The 15226-nt window shown below is 33.7% G+C and overlaps 1 protein-coding gene across 6 annotated transcripts; it reads right to left on the reverse strand.

Annotated features, from left to right (window-relative positions):
• Positions 1–1886: 1886 nt before the first annotated feature.
• LOC120454852 (nuclear factor 1 C-type) lies at positions 1887–14323 on the reverse strand. 6 transcript variants are annotated; one of them, XM_039640372.2, is made up of 9 exons: positions 14179–14322; positions 12178–12317; positions 7930–8085; positions 7621–7876; positions 5980–6162; positions 5660–5923; positions 4820–5595; positions 3148–3343; positions 1887–3087 (listed from the first exon to the last, which is right to left on the reverse strand). In XM_039640372.2, the coding sequence occupies exons 2-9, from the start codon at positions 12256–12258 to the stop codon at positions 3038–3040; spliced, it is 1962 nt and encodes a 653-aa protein (XP_039496306.1). In that variant the 5' UTR covers positions 12259–12317; positions 14179–14322; the 3' UTR covers positions 1887–3037. The 6 variants fall into 6 exon arrangements, with proteins under 6 accessions (XP_039496306.1, XP_039496302.1, XP_039496301.1 ...); XM_039640368.2 differs by having other exon boundaries at positions 5660–5911; positions 7279–7876; XM_039640367.1 differs by having other exon boundaries at positions 7279–7876.
• Between the last annotated feature and the right edge of the window lie 903 nt (positions 14324–15226).

Raw genomic sequence — 15226 nt, forward strand, 5'->3', positions numbered from 1 at the left:
GGAGACTCGTTTATTGTCGACTTGCATTTTCTTTGTCGCAATCCAACTGAGTCAAGTACCCCTTCCCCTGCTTTTAGATTATGGTTTTGAATCTTCAAAGTCTTGCGATCTTACAAAAAGTGTGTACGCAATAGTTGTTTAAAATTATGTAACAGGCAGTAGGAAGCGTTTCCGACCATATAAAGTATATAATTCTTGATCAGGATCAAATGCCCAGTCAATCTGGCTATGTCCGTCCGTATGAACGTGGGAATCTTAGGAACTATAACAGCATGCAGACTCCAGTTGCAAGGCCCACTCTTACGTCCACTGCCACGCCCACAGTTTTGTGAAATGTTTTGTATTTTTTCAGTTTTTTATTAGTAATGTAAATTTCTATCGATCTGCAGAAAAACTTTATGACAAGTTTTTTTTTTTTAAGTTTTATTAGTCTTGCAAATTTCTATCGATTTGAAAAAAATCTTTTTGCCACGCCCACTCTAACGCCCACAAACCGTCAATAACTGTTAGGGTTGAAGAGCATTCCACTAACTGAGTAACGGGTATCAGATAGTCGGGGGTCGAGGGGTATAGCGTTCTCACTTGTTTTAAAAAATTTTTTTTCACTACCACCGTCGAGTCTTTGTATGCAACCCATTTACTACTGCACTACCTTTCGTTAGGTGATTTACTCGTTATAATTAGAAACCCAAAGCAGAATTTCAATTTATTCTTTTTGTATATATAAACATATATACCAGTCGATTCGTTACTATATGGACAGCGATAGTTATTAGTTAATTATAAAACAATAATTATGAAACAATAATAATTTGGCATTAAATACGGAATTTTTATTTTTAACTGTAACTAATTGTGAAAGTCATATTCATAGTTTGCTCAAGAATTTGTTAAATTTGGTGCTATTAATATGGAGGCGTTGTTTTTATGTTGCAATACATTATAACGCTGTTTTATTAGTGGGCTTGGTGTATTCAAAATCGTACCAATATTTTATACGAAAATATTTTTATTTACGTTATTTGCTACCAGTACGGGTATGCAATTAATTTTAAATACATTAAAATTAGCTATTTGTGCTTATAAATATTCGACTCTTTCAGATGTTCCTTGGAGAACATGTAACAATTGGCGGAACACAGTGAACTGCGTCAGTCGATATGAAAACATAAAATGTGCATTGCTGGATTAAGATTATTAAAGGCACCACGCAAAAGGCTCCATATCTGCTGTGAACATACCATCTTTAGAACTTACAGATCCAGTCAAAGAATTTTATGAGTCCGTAATAAATTCTTCTGGTTCGCGGAATACCAAGTTAAAAGTTTCTCCTGTAACTTACTAATCAAATATGTAATCCAAGTACTTTTTATAAACTAATTCGATTTATTCGATAAAATATTTCTTTATTATTACCAAGTCTCCGTTTGTGTACAGTCTATTTAAGTTGTGTATATATTGATATTTTAATACAATATTATATATTTTTATAATAAGCACTTTCATTTTACCCTAAATTACAAATAGCGTTAGCGTAATAATTATATTCACAGCCAAATCTTATAAATAGTTTTATATATATTATGTGTTTTCCATCAACCTAATATTATTATTGTACTACCATTTTTATTTCTTTTGGAACTCACGATTACAATGCAGCGACACATTATTGAATTTTTACATTTTTATTATGCTGTTAAAAAATCTTTTAGGGGCAAAAAATGTAACCCAAGCTGAGAAGCTTCTGTTAAGTGATTAAAGTTTTGTGAAATAGATGCCCTCTCAATTGACCAATTGAGAGGAGCTTGCAAAGATCTATTTCAGAATAAGAATTACATATTTTGTTTTACTTCGATTATTGGGGTTTTAATTTTTAAATCTTATGATAAAATTTCAGGCACTTATTATAACGGCTTTCATTCATTTTCTATAAGTTCAACTTGCATAAGAAAATCAAATTATTAAAAGTTTAATGATTCACGGCTGTACTCAAACTCGACTATTTTCTAAAATTTGTCTTCTTTACTTATAAAAAAGCAACGATTGGATGTCCTGTGCTACTATTGTCATAATAAAAGTTGCCTTATATAACATACATTCTCGATAGTTCATATAATTTAAGCATTTACTAATGCCTTAGGTTAAAATTAAATTTCGAAAAAGGAAATTCATATTGCTTTAATATTCAATTTAATGTTGCATTTACTATTGAAAGGTTTATACGTATTACTTTAATAATAATGTAGTATACATGTCTCAAATATGGATTAAGACTTTGGTAGCTTTATGTTGGCATTTCAATAATTTTTTTATGGCAACGCTGTTACTATAGTCATAGAGTAGTTAAGAGGAGTTTATCTTTAAAGATCACAAAAGCATGGATTTATAAAAAAATACTAGACAAATTGAAAAAGCTGCAAAGCAATAAGATATTTAATACTGTTTTATAGAGTGATTTTGTCTAGCCTGGGAATTTCAATGCGTGTCTATTATTTTTTGTACTTGAATTATAAATTATTATATTGTTCTAAACGTAAAGGTTAGGGAAGTAGTGACTATTATCCTTACAGCAAAAATATGTTTTGGCAAACAAAAGAAATTTGCTAAATTTTTTCGAAACTGTGGGCGTGACATTTTTGAGCGTATTGCATTAAAAGAGGTGTGGCTACAATTTTTTATCCGATTAAAATTAGCAAGACCAGTAATAACAAAATAATTAAAACAATAATACCTCTCCGACGTATTAATAGTTGACTTTCTTCTGCTTATTTATGGACTTTAAAATATTATTTTTAACGGTCTAATTATACAGACATTACTGAAGATCTTTTAATAATAATTATAATTAGTTAGAATTAAATACAACGTTTTTTATATTCTTAATCTAGCATGATTCCCTTATTATAAAAATTAAACTTATTGCAATAGGATTTTATGTATTTCTTTAAGGTACTCTTATTAGTTACTGATTTTATAACCAACATTTTGGCATGCCCAAGCCAAAGAGTTTATTGACTTTTCTTTTATTGAGCTTAGATCATGACACATAGTCACGATTCGAATACTCATCTATATAACGTCCAGTCGCTGAAATAAATTCCTAAGTCAATTAAACAGTAGTCACTTCAAACGTAATCAAAAACTTACAGTCTTCCATTAATATAACTTGAGTATTATCCATGTTTGTACTAGATACAGCATGTGGAATTACATTATGCTCCTCTTCGTTCCATCTAGACCTGGTACTTGAACGTGATACAGCCATTGGAGCTGAATAAAGTGTTAGATCTGTTGGACTTATAACTCCAGACATTGTAGAAATAGAGCCGGCATATCCCAAAAGCTTAAAATTCATTAAACATATTTGTCAATAGCAATAAATTAATACATACTTTTAAACTTTATAAATTTGGAAACTCTTCCTTTTATATGCTATACGTTATAGCCCTGTATTCCCTCTTACTTTACAATTTATTCGTATAAAAAGAAAAACAGTTGGTCGGAGTGCGTGGGAAATGGGGATGTGCATTAACTGTACCTTAATTGTTAAAAAATTTTTGACAATATAGGCCATTCAAAACAAATTCTCAAAAACTTCGGACTCATAGGATAATTTCAATAGTAAAGTTTTACATTGCTTCATAATTACATTGCTTCATCGTCTCAACTAGTGATCCGGTGTAGAAAAAGATGTAGTTTAAAGGGTCGCAAGCTGTTAAATGCGTTACTCGTGTTTTAAATTAAATTTCTCTATGCACCAATTACCGCTTTTTCTACCCGTTACTCGTAGAGTCAATTTTTTTCTAGATTCGATGTAAAGTATGTAACAAGCATAAGGAAGCGTTTCCGACCATATAACATATACATATATATTCTTGATCGGGATCAATAGCCAAGTCGATCTGGCCATGTCTGTCTGTCTGTCTGTCCGTATGAACGTCGAGATCTCAGGAACTACATAAGCTAGAAAGTTGAGAGAAAACATACAGACTCCAGAGACATAGACGTAGCGCAAGTTTGTTGACCCATGTTGACACGCCCACTCTAACGCCCACAAACCGCCCAAAACTCACACGCCCATACTTTAAAAACATGTTTTGATATTTATACCCGTTACTCGTAGAGTAAAAGGGTATACTAGTTTCGTTAAAATGTATGTAACAGGCAGAAGGAAGCTTATAAAGTATAAATATTCTTGATCAGGATCAATAACCGAGTCGATCTGGCCATGTCCGTCCGTCTGTCTGTCCGTCCGTATGAACGCTGAGATCTCAGGAACCACTAAAGCACGGAGACGCCCACTCTAACGCCCACAAACCGCCAAAAACTGCCACGCCCACACTTTTGAAAAATGTTTTGAGATTTTTTTCATTTTTGTATTAGTCTTGAAAATTTCTATCAATTTGCCAAAAAACTTTTTCCCACGTCCACTCTAACGCCCACAACCCGACAAAAACTGTCAGTGTTGAAGACTCTTCTTCGCACTTCCACTAGCTGAGTAACGGGTATCAGATAGTCTGGGAACTCGACTATAGCGTTCTCTCTTGTTTTTTCTTATTAGTATTGTATATGTCTATCGATTTGCAGAACAACTTTTTGCCACGTCCTCTCTAACGCCCACAAACCGGCCACGCTTAAACTTTTTAATAATGATTTGATATTTTTTCACTTTTTGTTAGTCTATCTCTCGATTTGGCAAACAATTTTTTGCCATGCCCACAAGTAACGGGTATCAGATAGTCGGGGAACTCGACTATAGCGATGTCTCTTGTGTTCTCTAGCATATGCAAAAGACATCTTATCTACATTTCCTACTTACCGATGTGGGCTGCGAATGAAAATGATTAAAATATTCTCTATTATTTGATGAAGGATACATTTGCGTTGTAATTCTGCCTATGTTTGAGCCAGCTGATAAAAGCTTACAACGTTCAGGATCCAAATAAGATTGGGGACTCGCTAAGGCCGGTGTGTGTGATTGCGGTTGAGGAGATGTAGTTCCGGTCATTTCATGGTGTGGAACAACATCTGTGCTATTTGGGCTATTGCTGTTGTCTAGGTTACTTGCAAGTCTAATATTATCCGTTTGCAAGTTATTTTTTGGTACACAACTATTGTTGTTCGAGCTTGTAGATTGTGCTGTCAGCGTTACAGATGGAGGTGGGGACTGGACTAGGGTTAGATCACTGCTACTGCGAATTATAGCTACAGGTCGAGCCATTGGAGGCAGCATCGGCGGAAGCATTGTACTGTGATAATGAGTTGATGGTGAGTTTGTCAATTTTGCAGTTCGCAGCTGTTGATGAATTTGAAAATGCGGTGAATGTCCTTGTGGGAGTGTATGGGAGTGTTGAAATGAATGGGTATCAGCGGATCCTGTTATAGTTGTCGTATGACTAGTATCTTGACAAACATAGGTGACAAAGTCCGAAATATCTTGAGGCTCTGTTGAATATTTATCAGAGCCAGCACGATTTTCTTCCTCAACGGAAGATGTTTGAGATGGTCTTGTATTATTATGCTGGGGGTAATATAAAGTATTAGACGGACTAGTGGAATTCGAATGTAACAAGGAGCAACTATGTTGTGGGATAGCTGAAATTTAATTAAACATTTTAAAATTTTAATAATAAATCCTACTTTTATGCTTTTACAATACCTTGGGGCAGTGTCCGACTATTTAAGGACGTATAGCGATGCAAGGAAATGGATGAGTCCGAGGATGTTTTTGGATCTCCAATAGAACTATCAGTAGCTCTTACGATCAAGGAAAAGCTACTTATACTATTATCTGATGCAGTTCTGGTCGGCGGTGGGCTGCCTTGATGGTTTTTGTTAGAATCATGGGCATCGCCGTTTGTGCCTTCTGTACGTTGCAATGGACTTTGCGATAATTGTGTAATCCTCTGATCTATAAAATCAACTATACGGAGTTCTCGTGAAAATTTTAAAAACAATCTCATATGCATATCTACGTACTGCTGTATCCAAGTGGAATTGGATTAGCCACAATTGACCCAGATTGAACCAGACTCTGGGCAGCAGAAATTGAAGATTCAGAATTAATTTGATATGTATTACACTCATAGGTAGCTCCAGTGTTCTCCCTCTTTATAAGGTTAGAGCTTAGGCTTACATCATTTGATTCACCTAAAATTAAATCTAATAAAATTTCATTAAAAACAATTATTTTTTCCTTATACTTTTTGTGCAGACTATGTAAAATTACCATTCAGAATACTTAAATTTTATTTTCAAACCAAGTTTGCTTAGGAAATTTATTTGGGACTAAGGAATGCACTTTACCCCAAAATGCTGTATTTCCATTGATAGACCGGATAATATTAATTTCCCTTTAATGATAATTTCATCGTCATATTTGCACATTTTTCCATAAATTGATAATTTTTTTTTTATCTATGTTTGCTTCAGGGGAAATTCATGTTACTGACGAAAACACTCTAAAAACTAAACAAAAATACTCACGACACAATAGTTTTAAATTTTTTACAGGATAAGCATAGATAATTGATGGCCAAGTTTAAACATTGTATTAAAGTACAGAAATAAATTTTTGCAAAATATAAAGAGCGTAAAATTTAAAATTAAGCTAACTAAAATGTAATTTAAAAAATTCAATTATTCTGCTTCTATATAATGCTGCAGAACTAAACCATCATTGAAAGATCCTGAAGGCTGCTCCGCATTCAATCTGGTACTATACAGTTAAACAACATTTAAAGGGTTGTAAAGAATTTTACCGGGAAACGTTTGAAAACCTTCCCGTTATATTGATTTACGGTAGACATGAAGTAACATTAGCATTACCAGCTTATCGGAAATTTAAAATGATAACAAGTTAACTTAAAATTTGTTACCGCTTTTCGAAGAATAAAGATAACTAGTAGAAGGAAGTTTTTCCGAGCCAATGTTTAATGTAAATTACATATACTTACTTAAACTAGCCTGTTTTGAATCAATAGCCACGCGCACAAAACCCTGAAACAGTCCCGCCTACTTTTTTTAATGCGTAGTTCCAAATAATTGCACGATTTTTTAACTTAATAGTTCTAGCATATGTTAGGTCTACTATCGGGTCCCTTTTTTCAAGTCATAAGGTTAAAACCATCTATCTCGGTAAATATGCGTGGTCAACAGCATTATTTACTCTAAAATAAATTACTTATATAATTTATGTAAAACGTTATTTGTAAGTATAAGTAGGTGATTATTTACATAGTCTGTTGAGATAGTGCATAATTTGAAAATAACTAGTACCTTTGGATAAGGACCACAGTTCTTGAGAAGAAAATACTCCAGTTGCTAAAATAATATCATTACAAACTACACCATTATATGGATTTTGCCTAACGACGTCATTTTTCATGTCAGCGACCTCATCTTTTCTGTTTGGATCGTTACTTCGATTATATATAGTTAAATGTGGCGATCTTACGCCCGGAGTAGTTGTAAAAGACGTATTTGTATTATTAAATGAATTATGAGTATTTATAAAGTTGGCCAAATACAAGTCCAATTCTCGAACAGAAACGTTTATATGGTACGGATTTACACATAATCCTGGATGTAAGCATTCCGGATTTTTTTCTAACCGCTCACCATCTGTGCTTTCTAATGGAATCGCCTTGAAGAGTATAACCATGACCAAATCAAGCCGCCATACTTTGTCAGCCTGTCTTAAGCAGTCTATTCGTCTCATTTTTCCTTTTTGATCGGGGTTTGAAAGAACACAAATTGATTTTCTTTTTCCAATTATAGATTGAACAAAATCCTCTCGACTTTCTTGTGTAATGTCTTTTCTGAGTTTTCCAAGAAGACGAGAAGCCCACTTTTGCTTCACCTCAGTCTTTTCATTCTAAAAAATACATACTTTTATACTTTCGTAAAATATGTTTTTTAAATTAATACCTGGAGTTCGTCCTTACAATGTCTTTCTTCTTCCAGCGACATACGTTTTTCATGTTTTTTATAATATTTTCGTTTGGCGGCTTGCAAATTAAACCAAGAGTAGGAAAATGATTTGACGTACGGTAAGAGTGCCTCAATAAAAGGGTGAAATTCATCCTATATGTGAAAGAGGCATTAAATTAGTAACTGTCGTGTTAATTAAAATTCATTTTAGATGTCTTAGTGCAAACAACTTAATGTAATATGTGCTTTAAATATAGGCTAAATCAAGATTTAGGAATAGAATAGAGACTTAAGAAACTGTACATTTTAAATATAACTATAAGTTATCAAATAAAAACCATTTACACATTAGATATTTTATGAATCTACAATAAAACAAGAGAGAATGCTATTGTCGAGTTCTCCGACCAGCTAGTGAAAGTGCAAAGTAGCACTGACCGTTTTTGGCGGTTTGTGGGCGTTAGAGTGGGTGTGGCAGCATGGGTCAATAAACTTGCGCTGCGTCTATATTTCTAGAGTCAGCATACTGAAGCTCATTTTCTAGCTTTTATCGTTCCTGAGATCTCGACGCTCTCCGTCTCATGAGAGACGGACATGGCCAGTTCGACTCGGCTATTAATCCCGATAAAGAATATATATACATACTATGGTCGGAAACGCTTCCTTTTGTCTGTTACATACTTCTCAGCGAATATATATTATTACTTTAAGAGTAACAGGTATAAAAATATATAATATATAAAAACAAATAAAAAAAATATATATAAAATAGCTTTGCACTTGCTCCGACACGATTCTGCATTTTGCTTTTTGTTCCGTTCACATATTGCTCTCTGCTGATTTCTGCAAGTTCTTGCACGCTTTAAATTTCTTTCAGATTTCCATCCCCATTCGTTTAACAAACGCTTTTCACCAGCTCATTCATTATACCCGTTAGAGTAGAGTAAAAGGGTATACTAGATTTGTTGAAAAGTATGTAACAAGCAGAAGAAAGCGTTTCCGACCATATAGAGTATATATATTCTTGATTAGGATCAATAGCCGAGTCGATATGGCCTTATCCGTCCGTCTGTCCGTATGAACGTCGAGATCTCAGGAACTACAAAAGGTAGATTAAGCATACAGACTTCAAAAACATAGACGCTGCGCAAGTTTGTCAATTCATGTTGCCACGCCCACAAACAGCCTAAAACTGCCACGTCCACAATTTTGAAAAATGTTTTGATATTTTTTCATTTTTGTATTAGTCTTGTGAATTTCTATCGATTTACTAAAAAACTTTTTGCCACGCCCACAAATTGTGTTATAATTTTAACAACAATAAAAATATGATTATTTTATTAAAGCTGTAGACTTAAGCGATAAAAAACGCTGCGTAATATAACAAATTAATTAATATTAGAATTGTGTAACGTCGCCTCTGGCCTGTATTAAACACTTAACACGTTTTGAATTAAAAAAAATTTTGGCGATGTTCTCGAGAAATTGAGTCTCATATCTCTTTCAACTTAATTTTGAGGTCAGAAATGTTCCTTTGCGGCTCATTTCAAAGCTTTCTTTTTTGTTTTGGCTGAGTGCGATGATGCTCAGTCTTGCTTAAAAGGAAATTCACCACAACCTGCCAGTTTTTATATTAATGGCAGCAAACTTTCTTCCAAATATTAATATAGTATTCCTTCAAAAAAATACAGTTTTCCTAATACCATACCACAGTGCTTGCAAGACACTATACTTTCCTTTTAAGGCAGTCTTTATGGTATGTTGTTGTCTCGTATCGCCAACACTAACATTAAGTTAAGCTTCATCGCCAAAATATAATGGTGTCCCATTGTCTTTGAGTCCAGGCATTATTTCCCGAGCTTATTGCCTACGAGTCAGATAAGTTTTTGGGTATGATAGATAAATAATAAGAAAACATACTTTATAGAAACCATATTCAATATTTATACCCGTTGCTCGTAGAGTAAAAAGGTAAGTAAAAAAGTAAGTATAAGAGTATACTAGATTCGTTGAAAAGTATTTGACAGGCAGAAGCTTTTCCGACCACATACATATGTACATATGTTTGATCAGGATCGATAGCAAGATCTATTTGGCCATGTCCGTTCGTCTGTCCATATGAACGTCGAGATCTTAGCAACTATAAAAGCTAAAAAGTTGAGATTGCTGAATCTGACTGAATAGACATAGACGCAATGCAAATTTGTTGACCCATGTTGCCACGCCCACAAACCCCCCAAAACTGTCACGCCCACACTTTTGAAAAATGTTTTGATATTTTTTGTTAGTATTATAAATTTCTATCGATTTGCAAAAAAACTTTTTGCCATGCCCACTCTAACGCCCACAGACCGCCAGAAACTGTTAGTGTTAAGGAGTCCCCTTCCCACTTCCACTAGCTAAGTTCCGGGTATTACATAATCGTTCTCTCTTGTTTTTAACTGCAGTCGCGTCAATTTTCGCTTAACCTATTTTCTGCGACCAAATTTCTTAATGATTGGCGACAATCATCCTTTACAGTTCCCTTTTGTCACAGAGTCTTATTGCTGATGTTTGGCCTTTATTTGCAGTATTATTTTCAATGTTCCCAGTTTTCTTGCACAATTGTATCACCCGATGCACCGACGACTTATACACTTTTAATTCTTTGCCTATTTCAGTAATTGTTCCCAGATTGATAATAATCTCTAATCAATACGCTGATTTCTGACTCTGACTGATCTGCAGTACCTTCTACCATTTAATTGAAAATATCATGTGTTGAAATTGCACACTGCAAAAAAACAAATGCTGTTCGAATTAAGAGTAGTTGTGGCTCGTATGTAAAATAATGTGCAGTTATTTTAGTGTGACAGTGTTGCTTTATTTGTTTGAATTTAAACCATAAAACTCAAATCGCTCAAGCAAGAAAAATTGTTGACGGAAAAGTTCTGAAATTTTATAGGTGAAATGACAAACGCGGTATTGTAAATACAAAGAAAATTAATAAAATATATTTATTAGGTGCTGTGGATTATTTGCATTGCTTACAAGTGGAGTTTAAACGAGTTGACCTTTGTTTTGGTAAGGCAAAATTATGAATTAAGACAAGCATCATAAAAAGATGAATAAATTTAATTTTAACAATTATGTGCTGTGAAAAAGTTAAATATCGGTCGAAAATTTTTGAAATGCCAGACTGATTGGACGAGAAGACTTCATCTCAAAATTATTAATACAAATTATTGATAGGCTTTCATAAATACAGTTAAATATTAGTAAGGTTAAATATATAAGGTATTTACACATTTGAGAGAAAAGACTCATCATTTACTACCGGGGCCCTGTCTCTACTGGGCTTTGCAAATCTTTTACGATAGTCCAATTAAACACATCTTGATCAAAAGCAATTTGAATTATCAATTTTAATAGCTCAACTGTAAGTCTTTTTGTGATGAGTAATGTAGTTGGTTAAAATCCATTTAATGTGCATTTCTTATATTTATTTTATATAAACTGAAGAAAAAACGGAAGTAATATTGTGTGTAATTGTGTAAGAAACGATAACTAAACAACACGGAGATCGAGATCAGCTTTCTTTTGAGAAGCGACATGAAACATTAATTTTGAAAGCGAGACTCGTCTGAATGCCGAAATCAAACATCGCAACAAGAATCAGCATTCGAATATATATGCGTAAATATATATATAATTGCAGATTATATACTGTGGATGTAATTTAATTATTTTTACACAACTATATAATTAGTTGCATATGTAGATAATAATATATATATATTCTAACAATAATATTGACCGGGATTCATTGCGGTTCCGGTTTTCGCAATTGTGGCCCCTATTTTTGTATATTAGATGTGTGCTTTCCATTACTATATTAAAAGACACCCTCAAATTTATTACTAATCCACTTTAACTTCAGATAACATTGATAATAAAAAGCATGAGATTTTTACGATAACGGGAAATCTAAATAGATACATAAACGAATTTAAGCATATTTCTTATCCTGGTCAACAAACTTAATATGCATACCTGACGATAAAATTAGTAAAATCCGATTATTTGGGTAATTCTTGAAAGTAAAATGTAAATATACATAAACGAAAGCATAAGTTAGTTCTATATAAATTATCGCACCTGTAATCTTATCTATCTTACTAAATAATTTACCGACGGTTTGGTTTAAGCAACACTACCAAGTTATTTTTCATAAAAACCTAAAAATTTTAAGGTACGGCGCTTTACCTGTCCCGATGATGATGTTTGCAGATAAGAAGAAACGTCCGTCTCGATCATACAGCCTCTTAAAGTTTCTGGTATAAACATACCTCAGGTATTGTTATTTTCATTGAATCGAGTACGGCATTGCTTACATCGAAAGCAGTCTAAAGGAAATTAAAAAATTTATTGAAATGAATAAATGAATAAATGAATGAATAAATGAATGAATATGTAGTTATACAAATTTAATAACTATTCTGAGCAACATTTTTCAAAAGTTTCCGCGTAGCAGTTTCCGTGGGCAGCTTGCAATACTGCGTCTACTTCTCTAGAATCTGCATGCTTTATCTCAACTTTCTAGCTGCTACAGTTCTCGGGAAGTTTTCGACTTTTATAGGACATTGCCAGATATACTCGCCTAGTGATCCTGAATAAGAATAAACATATATACATTATCTAAAAAAAAACATTTCGTAACGAGGTAAAAACTAATAACGAATGTACCTTCGACTTTTGTGACGAACAATTATTTTATACTCAACTTAGAAAATACAATATCTTAAATGCTAAAACAAACACAATAGGCTATTTAATAGAAACAAGAGAGAACGCAAAAGTCTTATTTATAGTACACTAAAAAATTTTTTGGAAAATGGAAAAAAAAATTTACAAGAAATAGAAATTTACATAATTTATAAAACAATAAAAAGACATCAACGCATTTTTCAAGCGCATTTTTGAGCGGTTTGTGGGAGTTTGGGTGGGTGAGGCAAAAAGCTTATTGGCAAATCGTTCCAAATTTATAAAACTAACAAAAAAATTGAAAAAATATAAAAACATTTTGCAAATGTGTGGTCGTGGCAGTTTTGGGAGGTTTGTAGGCGTTAGTCTTTGCAGTCTACATGGTCAATCCCAACTTTCTAGTTTTTTTAGTTCCTGAGATCTCAACGTTCATACGGACGGACAGGCAGACGGACGGATCAAGAATAAATATACTTTATATGGTCGGAAACGCTTCCTTCTGTCTGCTACATACTTTTCAACGAATCCCGTATACCCTTTTACTCTACGAGTAACGGTTATAAGAATATTTTATAATTTTAAAATAACGCTTTGTTACAAACAGACAAACGCTACAATAAGTTTAATTTAAAAAAATTCTCCAAATTTTTAGAAATACATTTGAACAGTTAGTCGGTTTTTTGTCGGTGATATTACGCCACAACAGCGTCATCAGCCACAATTGTAAAAATGGTTACTTTTGTACTTATAAAATATACGAATTATCCCTCGCAAATTTCTTTTATCTCTAAAGATTTTCAATAAAATTTTCTATTAGCCTTGAGTAATAGTGTTTACGTTCACATTCTCTATTCTATAGGAAGTACAATTTTATTCAGTGAATTGGGTTAACCAATGTAATTTATAAAATCGTAAAAGAAACATATACGTGTTTAAAAATATTTTTATACGTTACTCGTAGACTAAAGTGTATACTAGATTCGTTAAAAATTATGTAACGTACAAGCCCCTTTGACCTTGTAAAGTATACATAGTCTTATTTAAGATCATTAAGACCCAGTCGATTTAGCCATGTCCGTTATTTTCCGTGTCAATTAGAAAACTCTATAAAGACATCTTCCGAATAACGGTCAAGCAAATAATGGAACCGTCGTTACGGCTCGCCTTCCAACTTATATGTCTCGATCTCTCTTAGATACCCGTTAGTCAAGAGACTCGACTATTACTGTAGGGAAAATCCACAAAAAAGTTACGGAGAAATACATCAAAAGTACACTTTCGCCTCTCTACGTAGACTAATGTTTAGAAATTTATTAAGCTACAAACTGTAATACTATATAAAAGTCAACGCTGAAATAAAACTCTTATTTTTTCTTTAAGTAAACCAGGATTTAATATAAGCACTTTATATTAATTAAGTCTTTGAGTTTACTCATATACATAGTTAAAGCTGCTCTAAGACCTATGTGAAAAACTCAATTTAATTTTTTTGTGACCACTTACATGTACATATATAATAAAAATTTGTAGCACACTGAACAATAACTGAGTAGCTGTGTTATGCAAAACTTGTGCTTATAGACTAAATTTAAAATGGGCAAATTGCAGATGACTGCGTGGATTTTGGTTCTCGTCAACTGTTATTCTCTTTGAGAGACATATGTATGTGCATGAAACCAAATTAATGAACAAATACATAAGCGACCCAAAGGGCCTGAGCGAACCAAACGTTCTAAAAATGGATACTAGTGCTCTGAGAAACTGAAACTAAATGAGAGAGCTTATTGAAATTCGAATGCGCATGTGACATGCAACTACAGTAAAAATTCAACGTGCCGGAATCATCTACCAAGCCCCTTAACTTATCGGGAATTTTATGTGACCTAACTTAAAGGAACTGTGAAGTTTCTTATACTAAAAACAAGAGAGAACGCTATGGTCGAGTTCCCCGACTATCTGATACCCGTTACTCAGCTAGTGGAAGGGAGAAGGAGAGTCTTAAACACAGTTTTTCGCGGTTTGTAGGCGTTATAGTGGGCGTGGCAGAAAGTTTTTTGGCAAATCGATAGAAATTTACAAGACCAATATAAAAATGAAAAAATATCAAAACGTTTTTTAAAAGTGTGGGCGTGGCAGCTTTGGGCGGTTTGAGGGCGTTAGAGTGGGCGTGGCAAAAAGTTTTTTGGCAAATCGATAGAAATTTACAAGACCAATATAAAAATGAAAAAATTTCAGAACATTTTTCAAAAGTGTGGGCGTGGCAGTTTTGGGCGGTTTGTGGGCGTTAGAGTGGGCGTGGCAACATGAATCGACAAACTTGCGCTGCGTCTATGTCTCTGGAGTCTGTATGCTTAATCTCAACTTTCTAGCTTTTGTAGTTCCTGAGATCACAGCGTTCATACGGACGGACAGACAGACGGACGGACAGACGGACGGACAGACGGACATGGCCAGATCAACTCGGCTATTGACCCTGATCAAGAATATATATACTTTTATGGTCGGAAACGCTTCCTTCTGCCTGTTACATACTTTTCAACGAATCTAGTAT

The sequence above is a fragment of the Drosophila santomea genome, chromosome 4, assembly GCF_016746245.2.
Source record: "Drosophila santomea strain STO CAGO 1482 chromosome 4, Prin_Dsan_1.1, whole genome shotgun sequence".
Classification (NCBI taxonomy): domain Eukaryota; kingdom Metazoa; phylum Arthropoda; class Insecta; order Diptera; family Drosophilidae; genus Drosophila; species Drosophila santomea.